General features: G+C 43.1%; 1 protein-coding gene across 1 annotated transcript in view; it reads right to left on the bottom strand.

Moving 5' to 3' along the window:
* The window catches only part of cadpsa (Ca2+-dependent activator protein for secretion a), a 126911-nt gene that overhangs the window by 93801 nt on the left and 18030 nt on the right, over nucleotides 1-15080 (bottom strand). The window contains exons 2-3 of the mRNA XM_054616472.1: nucleotides 10268-10381; nucleotides 2611-2943 (exon numbers count right to left, since the gene is read on the bottom strand). Of these exons, the coding sequence (XP_054472447.1) occupies nucleotides 2611-2943; nucleotides 10268-10381 (447 nt within the window). The remainder of the gene's footprint in view (nucleotides 1-2610; nucleotides 2944-10267; nucleotides 10382-15080) is intronic.

Genomic DNA, 15080 nt, shown 5'->3' with positions numbered 1-15080 from the left:
AGGAAGTGGAACCCTCCTCAACAGGATCTACACTGAGCTCTACATCACAGAGGACAGAGTGAAGAGGTTAATACCCATAAAGAGGTGAGGCAGCTTGAGTCAGCTTCCAAGATGAAGACCTCCATGACACTCCAATCAAGTACCACGACATCTTTAAAGCCTCACCAGACCAACAGAGACACATCAGAGTCGTTCTGACAACGGCGTCGCCGGGCGTTGGAAAAACCTTCTCAGTGCAGAAGTTCACTCTGGACTGGGCAGAGAAGGTTGGAAAACCAAGATGTCAGTCTGGTGATTCTGCTTTCGTTCAGGAGCTGAACTTGATCAAAGATGAGCAGTACAGTCTTCTGAAGCTGCTCCATGTTTTCCATCAACATTACAGAAGGTCACAGCAGAGAAGCTCTCTGTCTGTCACAAAACAAATCAACGACAGAAATTAAATGATTCGGCTGATATGGCTCATCAGCAATAAGTGGCAGAAAAAGTGATCGGGGCATCTTTAAAAGTTATATTTACTCCCTTTATTTCTGCTGTTCAGATTTGTTACTCAAAACCATGATACGATTTTAACTGAGTTTTATGATCAGTCGCAACCCTAAGCATCAGTAAAATAAACAAATCCTCGGATTTTTGGAATGTTTGTAAAACTAAATCTATTCAAAACATCCCTTTAGACAGGTGTAAAGATAATTGGTAATCAAAAAGGAATCAATAAAGAAAATAATTTGCCTTAATTCAGACTTTTTAGATTTTCAGTGTTTCAACCTTTTTTTTTTTAAATAGTCTTAAAACCTTCCTGTGGTCTGTTTTTACAGTAACTTACAGTAAAAAGCTCTGTTCTTTGGTGCACAGGGTAAAAAACCAAGAGTGTGTTTCAGTGAGTGTGATTTAGCCAACATTAGTATGCTGTAAGGCAGCCCCCTCCAGCCAGTGTGGGAATGAAACAGTAAAGGAAAAAGACAAGATAAAAGGATAAGGAGCCCCGACAGTGAGCAGGTTTCCCCCCCACTGTCTCTCCACTGAGCTCTGACAAAAGACTGGACGAGTGTAGGCCGGCCTCCAGCTGCCGACCTACGGACACGTTATTACCACATCAATATGCTTTTACATCCCGGCTCTCTGCCCTGTTATTATCATTACGCTCTGCATATATTAATAACTCATTTTCCATTCATGAAATACCTGGCACTTGAATAGTGGATCATCTATGTATAGCAGCCTGTCTTATTGTTCCTCCCCCGTGCTCAGGCTGCTTGGCTAAATTCTGTTTGCCAAAAAACCTGAAAAAGCCTTACATTACATTACAGTCATTTAGCAGACGCTTTTATCCAAAGCGACTTACAATAAGTGTATTCAACATAGGTATTCAAGAGAACTACTAGTAACCAGAAGTCATAAGTGCATTTCCTTTCTTAAACAAGCATCTAAAAGCATAAACCAGAGCAAAAGTATAGTGCAGAAGCAATAAATAAATACTATTCTGCACATGAAGAAATGTTTTAAAAATGCATTTGACTTCTTTTTACTCATCAAACCCACCATCTTTTTGCATTGTTTCCTTTTATGGTTTATATACCTTGCTGGAAGCCTCAAAACAACACCTAACAGTTCACATGCAGAGAGGCTGTGGAGGTGACAATAAAGACAGGTCTTTCTCTAAAGCAAGGATGCAAGTAACATGACGCAATCTTTGATTACAGAGTAGACAGAGCAGGAGTCATACATTGTTGTTTAGCTATAAGGGCTTCAATAGTGGACTTTGGATAATAATCCTTCATAGTAAAAGCACATTAAGCCCTCGGGAAGTATCCAAGTAACTACTAACAAAAGTGAGTATAAAGACTTTTTTTATTGATTCCAACTATATATCAAGGTCTGGTGAAGTATAAACTGACTGCCAAGCCATTAAGAGCTGCATTCTTTCTACTGGCCATCAGGGGGAGACTCATCTGTTTGCAAAACGAAGTCAGATTGTATAGAAATCTATGAGAAAATGACCTTAAATAATGGTCCCATTTAGAGATAAACAGACTTAAAACAGGGTATGCTTTAGGGTGTGGCTGCCTTTTGATTGACAGGTCGCTATCACAACATTGTCCAGTCCCCACATCGTGTTTTCAGTTCATGAGAGTCAATTGTAATCTTTCGGTTGCCTAAAAATGGTTTAGATTAGGGTTGAACTGAGATCCAATCTCTGGTCTTCTGGTCACAAAATTCTGAGGCGCAAAAAGCCAAGAGCGCTTGTTAACCACAAGGTTGGTGGTTCAAGCCCCTCTACCGGCCAAAATGAAAAACTTGAGGCTTTAAGACGACAGTACACACACCAATTAAGTTACAGTCACAGTGCCTACATGCACTTATATACAGTCTATGGTTCAGAGCTTCGTAGGCCGGAAATAACTTTTAAATCAGCATGTTTCTTTGATCAAAAAACTATAACTGCTAGTACCAAACCAATGCCACACCAACTGGATGGATACATCAGCTACTTCTAATTGGTTAGGATGATCTAACAAACCCAAACAATGCCATGATGTCTCAGAAATAATCAACTGAAGGGGAAAGCTGGACATATATGATACGGTTAACACCATACTATGGAGAACTGACCTGGCAGGCGTTATAGAGGAGCTGGTGCTCAAACTTCTTGATGCCCAGGATCTGCTGGAACATCTCGTACAGCTGGTCCTTGCTGAGGATGAGCTCGGAGGCGGCGCTGGCCGTCATTCTCTGCTGGTGCTTCCTGAGGTCCTCCTCGCCTCGGTAGATGGTGTCAAACTTGGCGATCCAGGAACTCAGCACCGTCTCTTTGCTCAGTCCGTCGATTTCAGGCAGACTGCGCACCCGCTTCTCTATGTGCTTCTTAAAAACCTCCCGAGAGTCGCTGGCCGAGCAGCCACCACTCTGCACCATCCTGGACACACGGTCACTTTTCAGGAAGATCTGCAATCAATTTGTGAATTGACAGATTAGTTGTTTTATTTTATCCAAAATATTTCTGATTTACATATAATGATTCATCAAGGGGGCAGGCTCCAGTCTGGGGGGGGGATCTTGAGAGAGAGAAAGCTACAGCATCATGGGTAATTACCTCTCGACCTCTTCAGGTCTCACTGGGAGAACAGAATAACAGCTCCTGCAAAAGAGTGACACCACCAAGGTACACCAGTGATCATCAGCCTGCACTTCTCCTTTCTAACTGACAAGAATTACAATCATAAAGGCTAACTCACTCGATTGCTATTGGTGCTCTTTCCGTCCTGCTTGCCTCCACTACTTTCAATGCAATGCACTCCTTAAATTGATAGCTCATGTATTTTAAAGTGAGTTTGTATGAGGTACTTCTCCATAGTCAGTATTGTACCTATGTCTATCTAAATACAACTGTAATTAGGTTAAATGAAATGTAAATACACAACCTAAAATGTACAGCTTAACATTACTAACAAAGCACTGCTTATAACCACAACAGGACAAATAATATATCTGTGTACAAGCTTGCATGGGAACAATACAATCATAAGACTGGGTTACTGACGTCACGCTGGCGCCAAACAGCTAGCGGGCTCGACATTCTTCATTTGGATGCTAGCCTGAGTTAGCTGCTTTATATTTCAACATTAAACACTTTATAAACATAAAAACACAGCACCTCAAAAGCGAACAAACTTAACATAAATTTATATGGCGCTTGTGTACTTCTCTCACCAGTGAATACATCAAAAAGACAGTCTCGGATGAATATCTGTTTTACTGCCGCTATCCTGACTGTCGTTCCTTACTTGGCTAACTTGCTTCTCTTAGACAAGAATCTCAGCGTCACTACCATACCATACCGCTACTGCCCCCTATTGGCGAAAATGATTATTGCCCTCCGACTGCTTAAGGTGAAAGCAGGTTAGTTTAAGTCACACAAAGCGTTTTAAATTATAATAACCAGAAAATAATGGTCTGGTGGGGAAAGTTAATAACACACACTAATACAATAAGAATTCTGCAAATAAAGTGGGGTGCCACACATATGCAGGTTTGAGAAGACTGGAGTATCGGCGCGTGGCCAAAGCAATGTACTAGCAGTAAAACATATTTCAGACAATATCAAGTTAAGTCTACACTATAATAACAAATGTTTTCACCCCTTTATATGTTCTTTCTGCAGAACTGAGCTGAAAGTGGAACTTATCTATGCTCTCTTTAAAGCCACCAGACTCTGCTGACAAAAAACACGTTCTCATCCCAACGCATCACATTCTGACTCTTGGTCGGGTCCGCTTACGTCACCTTCTAACGCACTGGGAAACTCAGCTCGTCACACTTTGCCACTCCACTACGTTTTTTCTTTGCCCATCCACCAACACCCCCTCCCTGGGTTATTTAGAACTGTGTACTGACTCATCACACCACACACCTCCCTAAAGGGTTACTTTCTTTAGATCATTTCCCCCCCCCATTCATACTTTACTTATGCTCCTTGCAGGAGTTTTCCCATTGCTTGTGATACATTACCAGTATACTGCACTACTATTTATGCATAGCATCATCATTTGCATCCCCCTTTACATGTATATCTTTTTCCACATACGTTTTATTTTACTACATATTTCATACACTACATTAGTGTAAATGTAATATGTATATATTTTTACTGAGCATCTTCGTTTAGTCGAGTTGAGAAATGCTACCTCACTGTACAGAAGAAGGCATATTTTCATAATGGGAGTATAAAACACTTTGAGGACTCTGTCAGTAGAGATTTGTTCAGTAGGAAACATCTGACAGTGATATCTGTGGATTCACCACGATCATAGGGACACCGCTTTGCTTATTTTTTTTAAATCATTGTCCTTTTATAGTGTTGTGAAAAGAACAAATGGAATTACTGTCACAGATGTGGTATGGACCCAAAAGCAGTATGACCAGGAGACAGATAAAGTTCTGGGGCTTTATTTAAAGCTGAGCACACACACAGACCAGGCAGGGTCAGACTCACATTGGGAAACAGGCAGGGGATCAGGCAGACGGAAACCAGAGGAAGCGGAGGCTAAACTCGTGGTTGGGGACAGAAGGCTAAGGTGGCTAACCGAGGCAAAGGCAAGGTAGGGGAATCTGGTGGTAGGGAACAGAAGGCTGAAGGCTAGAACTCCTCCGAGGCCGCAGAGTCAGAATCCTTGAAGGCTGAGGCAAGGCGGAGACGCAGAACCCCTCTGGAGGGGGCGAACAGGAGGACAACCAAGGCGGAGAGGCAGAACCCCTCTGGAGGGGGCGAACTGGAGGACGACCAGGCCGACAGGGCCTCTCTGGGGGTCGGCCACGAGGACGACCAGGCCGACGGAGCCTCCCTGGGGGTCGGCCACGAAAACGACCAGGCTGAAGGGACCTCCCTGGGGTTGGCCACGGGGACGACCAGTCTACAGTGGGACACGTCATGCATTCAAAGTCTAATTCACCAGTATGTGAGATTTCCAGTGGAAGCCTCTCTGGAGGTCGGGCGAGGGTCTGTCGATGGCGGGCGGATCCTCTCTGGAGGTCGGGCGAGGGTCTCTCGAGGCGGGCGGATCCTCTCTGGAGGTCGGGCGAGGGTCTCTCGATGCGGGCAGATGATCTCTGGAGGTCGGGCGAGAGGCTCTGGAGACAAGGGCTCTGGCGGCAAGGTCTCTCGGACCTGGGGCTCTGGCGGCAAGGCGGGAACAGGAGCAGGGGGACTCTGTAACCCAGCAGGAACAGGAGGACGCTGCAGCCCAGCCGGGACTGGAGTCGGCCGGAGCAGCGACGGGTCGGGAGGTGCAGGAGTCAGCCGTGGTGGCGACGGGTCGGGAGGTGCAGGAGCCGGTCGGAGCGGCGGCGGGTCAGGAGGTGCAGGAGCCAGCCGGAGCGCCGGGTCAGGAGGTGCAGGAGTCGTGACGGATCATGAGGTGCAGGAGTCGGCCGGAGCGCCGACGGTTCTGGAGGTACAGGAGTCGGCAGGAAAGCCGACTGGTCAGTAGGTGAAGGAGTCGGCATGAAAGCCGACGGGTCAGGAGGTGAAGGAGTCGGCCGGGTCAGGAGGTGAAGGAGTCGGCAGGGACGGAGGGACAGGAGTCAGCCTGGACGCCGACGGGTCAGGAGTCAGCCAGAATGCCGAAGGGTGAGGAGTCGGCCAGAATGCCGACGGGACAGGAGTCAGCCAGAACGCCGACGGGACAGGAGTCGGCCGGAACGCCAACGGGTCAGGAGTCGGCAGGAACGGCGAAGGGTCAGGAGTCGGCAGGAACGGCGAAGGGTCAGGAGTCGGCGAGACAGGAGGTGCAGGCGTCGGCCGGAAAGCCAGCGAGACAGGCGCAGTCGGGATAGCCGGCGAGACAGGCGCAGTCTGAATAGCCGGCGAGACAGGCGCAGTCTGGAAAGCCGGCGAGACAGGCGCAGTCTGGATAGCCGGCAAGACAAGCTTAGGGACAGGCAGAGCGAAGGTCTGCGAAATGGCTGTTGTGAGCTGCTGAACCTGGTTAAACAGGGCAGTCCAGGCCTGGTTGCTGCTCGCCAGGGCTTGGTGAACGTCAGCGGTGTTGGTGACAACCTGGGTCTCGCGTCTCTGGAGCGCCTCTTCAATGAACCCGAACCGGGCCTGTGACGAGGTGTCGAACGCTGGGTCCATGTCATGGCCAGATCGTACTGTCATGGATGTGGTGTGGACCCAAAAGCAGTACGACCAGGAGACAGATAAAATTCTGGAGCTTTATTTACAGCTGAGCACACAGCAGACAGACAGGCAGGGTCAGACTCACATTGGGAAACAGGCAGGGGGATCAGGCAGACGGAAACCAGAGGAAGCGGAGGCCTAACTCGTGGTTGGGGACAGAAGGCTAAGGTGGCTAACCGAGGCAAAGGCAAGGTAGGGGAATCCGGTGGTAGGGAACAGAAGGCTGAGTCGTTGACCGGGGCACAGGCAAGGCAGGGAAGTCCAGACAGGCAGACAGGCAGGCAGGGTCGGCAACGGGAAATCAGTCCACGGGAAATTGCTGGAAGGTTTGACATAAATGCAACGAACGATCTGGCAGCGAGTGTGTGACTGACTGGGGTTTAAATACTGCAGGGTGTAGGTGCAGCAGAGTGAGCAGGTGAGAGGGATTGTGCTGATGAGGTGGGTGTGGCAGACAGGTGCACTGCATGAGGCTGATTAGGTGAGTGAGGGAGAGTGTGGTGAGAGAGAGGGGGCTGGGCTGTGAGCTGGAAGTGGAACTGGGAGTGGCCAGAGTGAACTGAGAGAGAGTGACAGGCAGGTGAACAGAGTGAGCCAATTAGGTGAGTGAGACAGAGTGACAGGGAGTATGGAACTACTGACAGTATGGAGGAAGAACTGTGACAATTACAGAGACTTCAAACCTAGAAAAATCTAAAAAAAAACTGAGTGCAGAGAGCCACGTGAGGTTAGGGAGAACTCGAACAATGAACTCTCATAATAGCCATCCTAGACATTAACCTCTGTTCTTAACTTCTTCACGTTGATTTTCTACCAATTAAGAGAATCAAAGAAGAAACCTCAATCACAAACCAAACATTTTTGCATTTAGTGAAAGCTGACCCATACTAGTAAGGTTGTAGTTTATGATAGATGGTTGGTAAATTCTTGTCAGCTGCTGTCATGCTCCTCGTAACCCTTTGTCTCTGTTTTCCTCTATCTTTCTATTTCTGTCTCCACTTCCATCCGCTCTCTGTCTGCCTGCGTCAGTTCTAGCCTGAAGCTAAAGCCAGCTGAGAGCTTTTGGTTTTAATTGAATTGGATAACCTGTGCCATCAGCTTCATCTGTTAAATATCACGCTGTTCTCATTTGGCCTGCTTGTGCTGCCACATTAACTGATAAGGAAGTGTCAGTCAATGTGTCTGCGCCACCAGCCCAACAGATGCACGGTCTTGTTTAGTTCTAGCACCCAACAGCTCTCAAATCTCCCAACGTCCCCCTTTGTAACATCTGTTGTTCCTGGACCAGCTTTTAGAAAACACAGATATTATACAATAACCTGATCACAACTGATTTGTGAACTGTGTTCTGAGGGAAATCTGAAGTCTGAGCATGTGAGGTGAATCCACAACAGGCTCTTTGCGCTTCTGTGAATCTATCTGTCTAAGGGTTAGTTTTAAGTAGCTGCAACAGTAGGGTAACATTTCACATACTGTTTTATAAGTAAACATTTAAAAACTTTTTATATTTAGGTACACATCATTCTGCATGACCATATTCTACTAGGCTTTGAAGAGTTCTCTCTCAATAACCTCCTAATTACTGCTAATTGATATTAAATATATAAGATGTACATAAATTATGATTGTAAAATGATTTGTTAAGTATGGGCCTCATACGGGGACTCACAGTAATACGTAATGTCCACTCTAAAGTAACATATGTTCCCCATTCTAAAGTGAGGTCTTATTCATAACTAATTTACTTGTAGTTTGACACTTATTAACCCACACAGCAACTCCATTCTAAAGTTGCCTTATCTTCACACTTAGTAAATCCATTTTAGTACTACTACTATTAACAGACTATATTCTTAAGAGATGGAGGCCTATTGAGACACACAGGTTATATCCCCATTCAGAGGTAGAAGAACACAGCCAGCTCCAGTAGAAGCTTTGAGGGAAACTTGACAAAATATTTTGACAGACATGTTTGAAAATCTCTGAAGTGGTCTATTAATAAAGGAGATATTTGTACCACCACTGAATGGGGATAGAACCTGTGCGTCTCAATAGACTGAGTCGTTTGTTATAATGGATTTACTAAGTGTGAAATGGAGGCAAAATTATAATAGGGAACCTATGTGGGACTGTATTAGGTTTGGCTAGGTGTACCTTATAAACCGTCCTGTTATTTTTATTTTTTTTATGTTTATTTTGTTTTTTATTGCAAAACGAGACTATACATCCATAAAGTTGTGCATTTAACACTGTAAAAATATTAATAAAGTCCTGAGCGGTGTGGCCCCGTCCACTGGCAGCAAAGCCAGACCAGGGTACCGTTAGGGAGCTCCAGAACGGGTCAGCAGGATCTGTCAGGCACGGTCACCTTATTGTTTTGTTTTGTAGTTATTAATAAGAAATATTATTTATTCATTTATTTATTGTTTTTAATTGTAATTTTTGTATTGTGTTTGTTCTTTTCTGCCTGATTGATCCAGCTTTGGGTCGCCCCCAGACCCTTAAAGGAGGGGGCTGGCCCATTGTGGGTTTGATCGCTGTAAAAAGAGAAACAGCTCTCAGACCCCAAGGAGGGACATATTATTTATGCAACAGCTTGGTCTAATAATGAAGTTGTTTTCTGCCTTAGTGTCTTGCAAAGTAGACATTTAAAAAAAAACATTAAATGTTTAAGTTACTCAAAGGAAAAAAATACGGACTAATTATATGCCTGTTTGCCTTATCATTACTATGTTATGTTATTACTATTACTTAATTTGCGTCACATTTGTTTTGTACCTCGCTTATGTTATGTAAATAGCTGATTAAAATACGTAACGTTAACCACGTGTTGAAGTCTATCAGACTAACCTACACATTAAAAAGTGATGCCAAGGGGTCCTGACCAAGCATCCGTATGTGATGAGTAGGGAGTAACAACGTGTTGCAGTGTCAAAGATCTCAAACTCATTGTACTCGCTGTGACTTGCTCCGGCTGCTGTATGTGGGATGTCAAGTTGTAAATGAACAGTTCTACCCAGACAGTAAATAAATAGGAGATGCAGAGAAGATGCTGGCTCATTTCTCATCTCATTTTCTTTCCCTCTTCTATTCTTGGTGGATCCAGCACACTGAATCCTGGAGGTTTGGGAGCACTTTACAAAGCCTGCCCTGAGGAGCTCAGTGCCTGTCTGCATCATTTATCAGAGCTAAGACAATTATCTCCGCTGAGGTCTGGATACTTTTTCTCACCATTATTAGGTTTCCTGCTTGGACAGATTAATTTTAAACAGCTTGCAAAATGTAGTTTATGCATCTGAAATTACATAAAACACCTGACATTTATTTTTTATGAATAATGTTTTAGAATAAACATCAAGTATTTACCTTATTTTACAGAGAAGTGTTTTTTTTCCTCTTCAGGGAGGTCATAGGTCACATACAGCCACAAAAGGCTGGGTTAATGTCTTGCCAAACACAGCAGCAGTATATAATACATATTGGAATCAAAACGATTCAAAGCAGGGTTCAAAAAGACTAAATAAAATATCTGTTTTGTAAGTGCACTGGAGCAAGAGTGAACCACCCAGGCCACAGATAATACACACTCACCTCGTAGTAGCTCTGGACAGCGTTGATGAAGGCCTCATCAGCAACAATCTGGGTTTCTCCGTTGAGGAACGCCTGGAAACGCTCTTTGACCGTCTGCAGATGCTGCTTACTGATCTGAGAGAGACAGAACAAGAGCCAAATAGGATAAAAATTATGAAACTTAAAAACTCTGTGAACTATGCAAATATTATATTATCTGAAAAAAGATAGGAAGGTGCTGTTCAATTAAAATACATTTTGTTTAATTTCCTGTTTACTTTATTTCTTCACTTTAGACCTCTTAAATGTTGATCCCTTAATAGATCCTTGTGATGTCTAATCACCTGAGTTTATAAACAGCCTACTTGTTCAACCAAAAGGACATAAAACTATTTGACCATTTGAAGTTTCTGTTTTGGAACTCCAGTGTCCAAAGAGGTTGGCTGTCTATGTGTCTACATTGCTTTTCTACAGGTGATGTTACCCACTGAGATAAACTCATATGATGATAAATATTATCATATGTAGAACTGAATCCTCCTCAACAAAGACACTAGCACTACAATGAAATGATCAATAGGAGCCTCCCTCCCTGCTAGCAGACTCCACACCCATTGGCCAGTGTCCGTCTGCAGCCCTGGTAACCGTTACCATGGCCACTGGAGCAGGGGAAGCAGTATGAGATTACAGCATCCATAATGGGGGTCAAAGTTCACAGTTCAGATTAACCACAGCGCAGCCGCTGTTTGCCGATGTTTATCCATAACACATCGTTTGTGGGTCAGTGTGTTGTCTCACTTGGTTGAAGAACTAAAATAAGTAATATCTTTAAAACTCTAGCAGCTTAATCCATTTGCAGGTATTCTGTGACGTGATTATAATTGACATAGACACACCAACAGATTATTACCATGGTACCAGGCTCCCTTAAGAATTCTCACCTTTAATTTAAACGTTATTATTTAAAAATGATAACAGCAAAAGTTCTGCCTAAAATCACTTTCACAGGGAAATACCTCCCATGACCACCAAATCCAGTACATCTCTAATCCAGTTTCCACTAAAACCATTGTAGATGTGCTGCAAACAATCAACAAGTCCTCAAGCACAGGACACACACCTCACACAACTTTGCTTTTGAGAGACCACCCTCATTATTCAAAAGACTGTTAAAGCTCGACTGTCAGGAAAATGTAAACATAGGTTGTTTTAAATGCCGCAGGGAAGGACAGTCTCCGAAACGTGTGAATTGTTCGGAGTTGTGTATTTTTCGGTTGTTTTGGTAAAAATGAAAGGTTTCACCAATCCAAAATGACTAGCCTCCCATACTGAGGTCCACTTTATCAGCCTGTGAGTCTGTGAAATAAGGGGCTCTCTGTCAGTCAAAACCATGGGACACCATTTCTGCCCCAGGCTCCAATCATGTCATCAGAAGTTCCCAACAGTGAGTTATTATCTGTATCACAGTATGTGTGAGAAACAGTGAGAGAGCCAGAGAGAATAGGGAGGCGTTCCTTTCTGCCATGCTGCAATGCTGTGTTGGGCTGTAACGATGATTCATCATCAACAATACAATATCACTGATGCAATGGGAATACGTCAATACATAGCATCATCTCAAGAAACACCTTTAAATTGAAATTTCCATGCAACGACTGTGTCTCCATTTCCGCCCACCTCCTTCCTACAGTGCCCACTAATAAATTTGTCAAATCCTATTTGAGTTGCTTTTAGTGAGCTGATATAAAAGTAACTGATTGTGTTAAATGGATATATGATATCATCTCACATGCAGCACAGGCCCTTGAATTGATTCAACCTCGAAATGGAATAATGGCAGACTTTGTGATATCAGCAAATGTCGCTCAAAGAATATAACAAATATATGGTTCCCTCTATAGATAAACGTCTTGTAAACAAGCTTTGTAAAAGTGTTTGATCAATTCAAACCAGATTTATTTTTAGTTTAGGGGGTATGATTTAAATTTTGTTTCATAATTATTCTCATTATTATCTACCCAAGATTTTCCTTGTTGCCAGTGTTTTGGTACTTTTTGTAAAAAGAAAAAAAAAACAAGTTTAATGAAATCTTAAGTAAAGAGGTAAAAAATGAAACACCAAAGTATGGTTTACATTTTGTACTACCTTGTCATTTGCAAGTGCCTTCATCATTTCAAGTGTTGATTGTAGAAAGAAATGTTATGTGATTCAAAAAGCATAAAACTTAATTTTATGCTTATGAATCAGGCCAGATTAGGATGATATTTTATATTGATGATCCTCATATGATTAGTCCTATTAATGATCTTCTCTGTAGCGCCACCAAAAAGGTCGGATTTAAAATTTGTACCCCCACAACTTCAATTATAGCAAAGACGTATCAAAAAGGACAATGTGTGATGTGAAAGGTTGTTCATTGTAATCATAGTATAATATATGTTTTGTATTATCAGTGCAAAGTATAATTAAACTCACACATAGCGGTATAGTGTGCTTATTTTCCACGAACCATTTCCCCCTCAGGGTTTTCACTCTTGGCTCTCTTTCCTGAAGATATCGTTCCACCCCAGTTGTGCATGTTAAGAGGCATCTGTTCTAATGTAACGCTCTGTTACCACTGCCACTCCAGGGAGGAGATGACAGAGGAAGAAAATAAAAAAGAAAAGAGGCAGAGCAATGACAGGAGCATTCCAGAGAGGGGGAGAGAGGGACACCAAAAGGAGAGAAGGGAAGGAATGGAAGAGGGGTGAGTAATAGACAATTAAACAGAGTGAAAATAGAAATATGGATAGGAAAGATGATACAACTTCTCACCAGCTAGACAGAAGCCTGTCCAGTGGGGAGCAGTGAGAATGTGGAGTGAGGGCCAAAAGGTGTAGATGTTTATTACACAGCAAGGATTACGGACAAAAGGTTGGCAGTGATGCAAACTTAGCAAATTTTCTATATTTGACCACTCTCAAAACTGCACTAATCAATATTTTTATTTTTCCAGTTTTCCTTATACATCCATGATTGAGCTACAGAATTCAATTCAATTCAATTCAGTTTATTTTGTATAGCCCAGAATCACAAATTACAAATTTGCCTCAGAGGGCTTTACAATCTGTGCACATGCGACATCCTCTGTCCTTCCCTCACATCGGCACAGGAAAAACTCCCCTAAAAAACCCTTTAACAGGGAGAAAAAAGGAAGAAACCTATGGGAGAACGACAGAGGAGGGATCCTTCTCCCAGGATGGACAGAATGCAATAGATGTCATGTGTACAGAATGAACAGCATAACAGAGATACAACACATTCAATGTATATGACATAAATGATGTCATATACATTGAATGTGTTGTATCTCTGAAAAAAGAAGCTGGTTGATTGGTGGTGAGCCTGGAGGTGATGTTAGGACCTCAGCTCGATCGAGTTCAACAAAAGGTTATTAAATACAGAAATAAGAAACCTAATATTTGAGTTTCAGTAACACTAGAGCACGGCAAGGGGTGAGATCATTGATCTAATGAGGAGTTGATGCATTTTTATTTTTTTGTTTATTTTTTGTAGCAGAGTGGAGAAATACAAAAGTTCAGTAGTTTTGTGTTATGTGAAGGGTTTTAACGTGAACCGTTTTTTCAATAGTATGTAAACATGTGAGAGAGGGAGTGTAATTACACAGAGGTTTGGAATTGGTTGAGTATGATTTGAAATTTGAAAGATGTGGTCATTGAATATATTTTGTAAAACACAGTTTAGTTCACACTGACTGGGAACAGTTTTGAAGAAGAGGATACATTATTTAGAACAAAAATGACTGTTACATATCAAAGGCTAGCTATGTTAAAAAAGGAAAAGGTTTGATAACCTAAAACTTAAATTTGCTACTTAAACAGACAGAGAGACAGACAGACAAATCGACAGACAGACAGACATCGGTGTGTAAGCAGAGTCTCTGGTGTAAGTGGAGGATGGCCAGTTACTACAGCTGCCATCAGGGAGATATCCCTGTGTGTGTGTGTGTGTGTGTGTGTGTGTGTGTGTGTGTGTGTGTGTGTGTGTGTGTGTGTGTGTGTGTGTGTGTGTGTGTGTGTGTGTGTGTGTGTGTGTGTGTGTGTGTGTGTGTGTGTGTGTGTGTGTGTGTGTGTGTGTGCTATCTACCTGCCAGAAATTGCTCCAGCCTGCGTGGCTGCTGGAGGGGAGCTGGATGTGGCTCACAGTCAGCTGACATCACACTGACTCAAGTCTGAGAGCACTGGGTATTCTAGGAGCTTCTTCACTTTGTCAGATCACTTTGACTTAGTCAATATAGCTGTCTGATAGTTATCCATCATTTAAAAAAGTTTTTCTTTCGCAGGTTGAGGGGACGCACCCATAATAGGTGTTCTGACAAATGGAGGTTCAGAAGACCAGCTCAGGAAATGCAGCTGACCTGAATTTGTTGTCAAACAACTGATTTGAAGAGGAGCAGTGAGCACACTGGTTATGTACTTGGCCTGGAAAAGTTAAAGCAATATATGTGAACATGAGCTACTGCCTCTAAAAGCCAGAATCCGGAGAAGTAAGTCGCAGATGTATGATGTCATCAAGTATGAAGTCTGAAGCTGCTCCATAAACAATGAATGGGAGACTGACTTGTACCATTGACTAAGAACAGTCCCATGGGTGCTCTCAGTGTCCTCGGTAACAACTGTCCCTATTCATTGTCTATGGAGCAGGTCCGCACTTTATACTTGATGACATCACATATTTGAGTTTTAGCACTGTAGTCTTTGATTTGCTAAAGAGTTCTTCATGTTTTCTCATACTTTTTAAAATGTTGTAGACAATAGGAATAAGATTTATGAAT

The sequence above is a fragment of the Anoplopoma fimbria genome, chromosome 17 (genome assembly GCF_027596085.1).
Source record: "Anoplopoma fimbria isolate UVic2021 breed Golden Eagle Sablefish chromosome 17, Afim_UVic_2022, whole genome shotgun sequence".
Taxonomy (NCBI): domain Eukaryota; kingdom Metazoa; phylum Chordata; class Actinopteri; order Perciformes; family Anoplopomatidae; genus Anoplopoma; species Anoplopoma fimbria.
The sequence above is the reverse complement of the archived record's forward strand: the minus strand, read 5'-3'. Positions and strand labels throughout refer to the sequence as shown.